Source organism: Condylura cristata, unplaced genomic scaffold (assembly GCF_000260355.1).
Source record: "Condylura cristata isolate star-nosed mole 26May11 unplaced genomic scaffold, ConCri1.0 scaffold00011, whole genome shotgun sequence".
Taxonomy (NCBI): Eukaryota; Metazoa; Chordata; class Mammalia; order Eulipotyphla; family Talpidae; genus Condylura; species Condylura cristata.
The window spans coordinates 20,091,080-20,098,851 of NW_004567112.1; the positions used below are offsets into that span (position 1 = coordinate 20,091,080).

A 7,772-nucleotide genomic window follows, 5' to 3' on the forward strand; every position below is an offset into this window, starting at 1 on the left:
CCCGAGCTCCCTCCTGGTCTTAGCCGAGGATTGGCTGTTCCGGGGAGCGCTTTCTCCGGGGAGCTGTGGCTGTGACCGAGGTGGCCCCCCTCGGGCAGCCAGGTACGTCGTCGGTGGCCTCGCTAGAGTAAGGTGGGGTCGGGCGAGCGGGCTGCCTGATCCGGGGTGCTGCGGGGACCCAACCCGCTAAGGGCCGGTCTCTCTGCGAAGCGGCTGCGTCTGAGCCCCGGAGGTCCGGGGCCGACTCGGGTTGGGGTTGTCGCCCTGTGACCTCGGCCAGGATAACCCCCTGCCAAGCTCCTGTCTTGCCTGCGAGTGCCGCCTGGTCCTTGCGAGCACCGTCGCGGCAGGAGGCCCAGAGCTGCGCCCGCCTGCTCGAAAGGCCGTGGAAGGGGTTAGGGTGGGCGCATCTTGGCTCACCCCATCCGGATTTGGGTGAGGAGTCGGTGCTGCCTTTCAGCGTGGTGAGTAACGCGGAGCTGTGGAAGTGCCGAGGGAACAGGCTTGCTGGGGAGGCCTGACTTTAAATCCCTGCGCCTTCCCAAACCCGCAGCATATAGCAGGTTCCTAGCGGCTTCAACGCCTGGGTCCTTCCTTCCCCCTGAAGCCCTCATGAGCCTTCTGGCAGAAACAAAAATAACAATGGTTGAGAGAATGGATGCGGGAATAGAACACCCTGGCTCCTGTGTCAGCTTCATACCTCCTAGCAACTTTGGGCAAGTTACTGCTTAACCTTTCTGAGCTCAGCTTTCTCATCTGTAAAGTGGGTGTGTAGTACTACCAGCTCTAGGGTATTGTGAGGTTTGAAGAGATTGCCCATCTGTGCTGTCCTGCACTTGACACCCTCAAGCTTCCTCAGTGGCAGCTATGATTTAACAATTCAGACTAATCCCACTCCCTTTGCCCTGCGTGAAGACTCTCTTAAAAGGCATTTCATGATGGTGGTGATGAAAATGGCAATTATTCTGCAGTCCCTTTCATCATTCATCATGATGTGACATAATGTACCAGGATGAATCTTTATCTCCCTTCTCCCCCTAAGGGCTTATTCTCACCATGTAGTAATGTACAAACTGAGGCAGGGCAAAACTGGCATTGCCAAGGTCATTCAGTGACATAGCCAGAATGTCACTATGCCAATTTATCAGTGGCATAGCCAGAATGCAGAGTTCTTGAATTCTTGAAGAGATATTCCTAGATCCAGTAGCAGTTTATTTCAGGTCATCTTTTGGAATTGGTTTGGGTAGAGGTCCCAGTTCTTTTCTCTACCTCTCAGGGTACAAATTGAGAGGCCTACATGTGTCCAGTTTTCTCGGGCACCCAGGCTAAAGCTAGGCCCTGTGCACTGGGAGGGCCTATGCAGCCATTTGAACTGTGCCTCCCACATGGGGAACCATAGATTTTGGCTGCTGTCCAGTGGCATGTCTGTGCCAGGAAGCAGGCCAGGGCCACAAGTGTTGATTTGGGCCTTGGGCCAAAGCTCCTGATCTTATTCTAAGGGCCCTTGGCCTCTGGTTACAGAGACTATTACCATCAGCAGGGTCCTCCCAGGAAGGTGAGCTGAGTGAGGAAACCATTGCTGCCCAGTAACTAAAGTGTGTTCTGCCTCTCATGGTTACTGGCACCTTCTGGAGACCAAGTGAGACAGCTGTCTGAACTGACTTCGGATGCTCGGCTGTGCACCATTCTTATACACTGCAAAATTCATGTGCACGGAGAGTCACTTTTAAGCTATATTTCTTCATTAGAGTTCTACAGTTCATTTACTGCCTGCTTCAAAGCAAGTTGAACTTTGTCACTTTCAATATTTGGTATTTACTTTGTGGGTTCATTTTTAACCTAGTTTGTTATCAAATTCAAGTATTTTGCAATGACCTTTTATTTGCTCCAAGACCCTTGCTTTTCATTTTTTATATCATCTCTGAAATGAAAGATCCATTTGTAATCATTTAATTGCCTTTATTTTCTAGTTTTAGAAAATACCATTGTTCCAGTATACTTATTTCCTAGATTCGGATCTTGTCCAGGAAATTAGGAGAACTACTGAACATGTTGAATGAGATTCTTCTGATAATGAAAGCATTCTGATTATTTTTTTCCCAAAGTTTACCATCTAATCCTATGTAAACTCCACAAATTTTTGTGCCCAGCCTCACTCTGCTGAGTGTCAGGAGTGAGGGCTCTGAAAATCTGGAGATGCCAAGATCTCAAGATTCACGGAAGGTATGAATAAAGCTGAATGCAGGATGGTGGTAGCTGGCCTCTTGTGCATGCTCACTCACCGTGACTGTGGCTTTGCATCCCCGGGGAGGTGGTGGCACTTTCTGGGACATCAGGCTCCATCAGTCATTCCCTCCCTGAGGCAGCTGCTGCTGCTAGATCCTGCTGTTCTCTCCAAGGGGAGGGTGAGTTTGCCTGGGTCTGAAAAAGACAGCACCCTTCTCCCACCAGCCCCAGCTCAGCCATAGCCAATCTAGATCATTATAGAGTGCTTTAGTGCAGTGAGCTCTACTACCTGGTCCTAACCATATAGCCCAGTGGTAAAAGTGTGTGTTCTCCAGGGAAGTTGAGAAGGGGAGCCACTGGTTGGGGAGACATGGCCAGACCTGTCCACACATGTTGCTCCTAGGCCCTGGAAGACAAGAAAACCCATTCCTGCTTCCATACAGACCTAGCCTTGTCATGGAATTATCCACTCTCAGTAAGGGCACACGCCCTCAGAGACCGTGAGCATCCATTTGTACTTGCAGATGTATGAGGGAAACACGTATGTGGAGTGCTTGAGGCCTCTCAGCCAGTGAGTAGTAGACGCAGTGGCTAAACCTTCTCTGACTCATAAGCCGGTGCTCAGAGTACAGGGCTGGGTTGCAGGCCTAGATTTCCCTGTGGAAGCTGGGGATCTACCTCTTCAGGGTGCCACATGCTCAAGGCTAGGGCAGCCTGTCAGCCATTAAACAGCTCTGACGCCACAAAAAGATTAAAAGAGGTTCCACAACCCCACCCCTGCCACACATGTGGGAACATTCATCATTCTTCCCTTTCTCTTGACAGGTTTCCCCTTTTGTGAATTAGGTAGCAATAGTTAGTGAAGCACACCTCTGAGAGGTGAGAAGAGATATGCTTTGAACTGCTTAGAAAGGCAACTCAGGCTTTCAAAGCACTGGCTGCATAGGGTTACTGGGCCAGGGTTAACCTTGTCTGAGCCTCATTCACCTGTTTCTGCTTCCCTGGGCCCCTCTGCCTAGAATTGTTTGGGCGATTACATGGTAACATGTTGATACAGAATAAACATCCATAGTAGCTCTGATTTCTTTGTCAGCCTGGGAGCAGTTAGCTGTTTTCTGGTCACAGTGTCTAAAATCCATTTTGGGAGGTTTAAGTACCACAAATTACTAACCGGATTCCAATAAGAGTGCCTAAAGACAGGCAGATTAAAATACTCCCATTTTTCCAGATAAAAAGCACAATTTTTATCAAGCTGATTATCTGAGTCTTCTGCCGATTTTAGTTAAATCCCTTTTTTTTAAATAATGTTTATTTTTAAAATCTTTTTAAAAAAAGAATGGAGTTTTCATGACAGAAGATGTAGAAATTGGGGCAGGGTAAGTGGTCATTACTGGAATACGTTAAGTGACTATGGTGATGATAAGGGCAGGCCGGGGAAGGGAGAGGTGATTGTTTCTGGAGAGTCTGCATGGGGTGAAGAGATGACAGAAATGCTCAAAAGTACAAGACTAGTTAGAGCAAGGGTTACTTCTGAGTGACTTGAGGAAACTTTTATTTATAAAATTCCATACTGGGCCCTGCCTGGTGGCGCAGCGGGTTAAAGCACAGCACTGAGAAGGTAAAGCCACTTCCGCATGAGTTCGATTCCCCCCTGCCCCGGAGGTGACCACATGGCGCGGCAGACCTCTCCTGACCCGCCCGCTGCTCCCCTCAGCAGTGTACTTCGTAGATCTGCCTGTTCTGCTCCCCACTCTGTCTCTGGTGAAGCCTCTCGCCGCCCCTGAGCTTCTGGCCTGTATCCCCAGTTCTGTATGAACAAATAAATAAATCTTTAAAATTCCATACTGTTTGCATGTTTTATAGTGAACATGTACTTTTTAAATGTAAATGAATTTTAACTTTTTACCCCTTTTAAAGTCAATTGCTGGTTGACATGTTATCTCTGCAGCTAGTTGTGGTATGAGTCGTGATTTAGCAACCAGCCTTCCCCAGAGCCCCCTGGGGTGTGGGGTGGGAGGGCCCATGGGGCCTCAGCTGATCAGACCAGAATGCTTGGAGGAAAAGGCACGTCCATCTTACATCCCTGACCAAAGTTCAAGTTAAGGAGGCCACAAAGTGGCCGTGTACACTTCTTTAGTTTTTTTTGGTACCTGGTAATACATTTAATCCTTAAAATAATCCTGGGGAGTGGTTTTTAGCTCCATTTTACACTAAGCAGGCTCAGATTAAGAAACATGCCCAGGGTCACAGTGAGGAAGGTGGCCAAGCTGGGATTCAAACCCAATTCTGTGTAATGTCAGAGTCTACTTTCCCAAAGCTTTTCCAGGCTATACTGGAGACTAGGGTAAGGGAAGCAAGCCTTTATGCCTGTATTACTCAGAGTGAACTTGCCAAAGCAAAGGAGAAATTTTAATTTTCATTTCCTGAATATGATGGGGGCACTGACAGTTTTATTGAGCTTATAAATCTCAGCCTCAGCCCATGACAGTTCCTTCTTCCCCACCTTCCTCTCCCACTTTTCTCTGGTGCTTTGGACTAGTTAGATCTGACTGGTGTTACTTCATACTGTGCTTGCAAATTACATGGATTTGGTTCATCCCAGACTTGAAAATAGGTAAGATGACTCATCTATTTTAGATGGAAAAACATAATAGAACAGAGCGCTGTTCTCAATGCTGAGTCTTCACTCAGTCCTTGGAGCAACCCTATGGAGATGTTAGTACCAGCTGACAAGTTTAGACAGGAAGCAGCTGGAATATTCACCCTCCAGAAACTGAAGGCAGCCACAACTGGGGTCCTTACCAGGGAACCCAAATCTACCATCTCTTTTACTGCTTACAAAGCCTGCGCCTTAGCTACGAAGACATGTGGATCGCCACCTCGTTTTCTCCCGTGTGAAATGAGGAGTGTCTCCCTCACAGGGCGGTACCCATATTTCACCCATGTGACCCTGACACTTGCTGTGTGCATAACCTAACATCAGGCTGCTGCTGCTGTTCCCGGTGAGCCTGGAGGTGCTGGGTGAGCATGGGCTATAGAGCCAACAACCCAGGTTCTGCTTCTAGCTGTGACAGGGGAAAGTCACTTAACCTCTGACTGGAACGTCTTCATCTGTAAAGTGAGGATAAACACTTCTTACCTCACAGGCTCTTCCCAAGTGTTGAACACTTAAGCAGTTCATATTATTATTCCCTCAAGGTGCCCAGGGAAATTAATGATTTTAAGCCAAGACTTATACTCCTTTAGGCTTTTGGAGAACAGAAATGCCAGAAGTCCTTGCATTAATTAGAACTCCCAGATTTGGGAAGGGCCTGCAGATTGCTGATGTCTCCCCATGTTTTCCTTCCTCAGAGCACCAGGATGGGCACCCCAGCCTCTGTGGTGAGTGAGCCACCTCCTTGGCAAGCCCCAACTGAGGCCCGGGGCCGCAAAAAGGCCTCAGCCAACATCTTCCAGGACGCTGAACTGCTGCAGATCCAGGGCCTGTTTCAGCGCAGCGGGGACCAGCTGGCTGAGGAACGTGCACAGATCATCTGGGAGTGTGCTGGGGACCACCGCGTAGCAGAGGCCTTGAGGAAGCTGCGCAGGAAGAGGCCCCCGAGACAGAAGCCTCTGGGCCACTCTGTCCACCACTGTAGCCGACTGAAGTAGGTCCCTGGTCTGGAGGGCTCAGGGAAGGGCAGCACTAGTAATGCTGTCAGCCCGCCAGTCCTGGCTGTGTGGCTGGCTAGCCCACTGTAAAGCACCTACCAGGGGGGCTGGGGTGTGGCCTACACAGTGCCTACCATGGGGGGGCACTTCAGACTTCTGTCATAGGATACCAAACTCATGGGATCCTGGGAAACTCCCATGGAGTGAGGTGCCTAGGTCTGCCAGTACCACCTCATTTTTCAGTGATGCTCAGCTAGGCAAGAGTGCTGTTTGAAAGAAAAACATTGTGCTTGCCTGCCGTAGAACAGGTAGGTAAGCCTAGTTAAATTCCTGGTTAGGAAATTACAGAGAACTAAAGGCTAGGAAAGCACTATAGTGGATTCAAGGGCTAAAAATTGCTGAGAAACTTTATACTTTCCCTAGTCACCCACTACTTTGCTTAGGTCACTGTCAGCTCAGAAACAACACCCCCAAGAGATGAGCTGAACCACACAGCTGAACCCGTCATTGTGGGCTTGTTCCCGTAGCCACTTTCTCTGGGCCTAGTCACATCATTAAACCTGAACAGGACTTCTGAGACCATCAGGCCCAGGGGTAGCAAACCAGCTTTATGGCTTGTGCTAACTCCAATTAGTGATCACTACTTAAAATGCCTTGCTAAAAGATACTTGATTCCTCTAGTCTTGTATAGGGACTGATGAATGATGTTTGCCAGGAGTACAAGATGAGGAAGTTGGAGCAGTGTTGAATGTCACACACCCTGATCTAGTCCAATTCTTACAGAAATCTGAAAGCTTTGCCAGAGCTTATTTTGCTCTAAGAAGGCAGAGACAAGACCAGAGTTCTGGTCTCACTTTGCCCTGAACAGTTTTAATAGCTCACCATGACCAAAGTCTTTATTTCTTTCCCATCCTTCCTGCTGATGTTGGCTTATCACATATTTGTTCCCTGCAGAGGCCCAGAACCCTGTACTCCACTGGCTGACCCACAGGGCAGCGCCACAGAGATGGCTCCCAGTGACCAGTATCTGGACTCTAGAAGGGCAAGTGCCAGGATCCGTCAGAACTGGAGGAAGCCAGGCCCCACAAGCTACCTCCATCAGATCAGACACTGATTCAGGGAAGTGGCTCGGAGCGGCAGTATATTCCCCAGGAATCACAGGGATTTTTGCCAAAGGGTCTGGGAGGCAAAGAAGAAAGATGGAGGCGTAAATCAAAGACTGCTGCTACTGGCTTGTAATGAACAGCACTGGAGGCTTCCCTGGAGCAGTGTATTGTGTGGAACCCATTCTTCATCCAAATAAGAAACCGCCTCTGCTCCTGCTCAGCCTTTCCCAATCTAACACTATAGCTGTGCTGCATGACCTTCCCCCTGGAGTCAAGCCGCAAGCACTCACACTGAGCACACACCACCCTCACACAGCTCTCCTGCTACTGTCACCCAGTGGTCCAGCAGCCTGTTCCACATCCCTGCCCTTCAGGCCAGCACAAGGAAACTATGGTTTCAGTGGCAAAATAAAAACATTTGCATCAAAAACTGTGTCTGTTACAGAAAGCAGATCCTGAGGTACATGCCTAAGAGGTTGTGTTTGGGGGTGGGGGCGGTGGGAGAGGGGAGATTGAGATGGGGATAATTCATTGCAGGGAAGGGGTGTTCCCAGGAAGGAAAAAATAAGGCTGGCTTTCATGCCCCATATGCCTAGCGCCTGTGTACAGCCTTTTCCAAAAAGCTGTTAGGTTGGGAACTGAGGTCAGGGCTTCTCTGTAAGCAGGAGAGGATTCTTGACTCCTGATCCCAGGAGAGGATTCTTGACTCCTGGCCAGCTCTAGAAGGGAGGCCTGTATACTGGGCACTGGGTCCCTGGGTGGACGAATCCGCAACAAAAGAAGTTGGTG

General features: G+C 49.1%; 1 protein-coding gene across 3 annotated transcripts; it reads left to right on the top strand.

Annotated features, from left to right (window-relative positions):
* On the top strand, nucleotides 1-7,410 carry AVPI1 (arginine vasopressin-induced 1). 3 transcript variants are annotated; one of them, XM_012723617.1, is made up of 4 exons: nucleotides 159-464; nucleotides 2,151-2,223; nucleotides 5,578-5,873; nucleotides 6,832-7,410. In XM_012723617.1, exons 2-4 carry the CDS (start codon nucleotides 2,197-2,199, stop codon nucleotides 6,989-6,991), a joined length of 483 nt encoding a protein of 160 aa, XP_012579071.1. In that variant the 5' UTR covers nucleotides 159-464; nucleotides 2,151-2,196; the 3' UTR covers nucleotides 6,992-7,410. The 3 variants fall into 3 exon arrangements, with proteins under 3 accessions (XP_012579072.1, XP_012579071.1, XP_004680621.1); XM_012723618.1 differs by lacking the exons at nucleotides 159-464; nucleotides 2,151-2,223 and adding an exon at nucleotides 1-102; XM_004680564.2 differs by lacking the exon at nucleotides 2,151-2,223.
* The last annotated feature ends 362 nt before the right edge of the window (nucleotides 7,411-7,772 follow it).

What these genes read in the sequence shown, in the direction of transcription:
- AVPI1 (XM_012723617.1), top strand. Translation starts at nt 2,197, where the DNA reads ATGCCAAGATCTCAAGATTCACGGAAG. An exon ending in GATCTCAAGATTCACGGAAG is followed by an intron (nt 2,224 to 5,577) that starts GTATGAATAAAG and finishes TTCCTTCCTCAG; the next exon opens with AGCACCAGGATGGGCACCCC. An exon ending in CACCACTGTAGCCGACTGAA is followed by an intron (nt 5,874 to 6,831) that starts GTAGGTCCCTGG and finishes TGTTCCCTGCAG; the next exon opens with AGGCCCAGAACCCTGTACTC.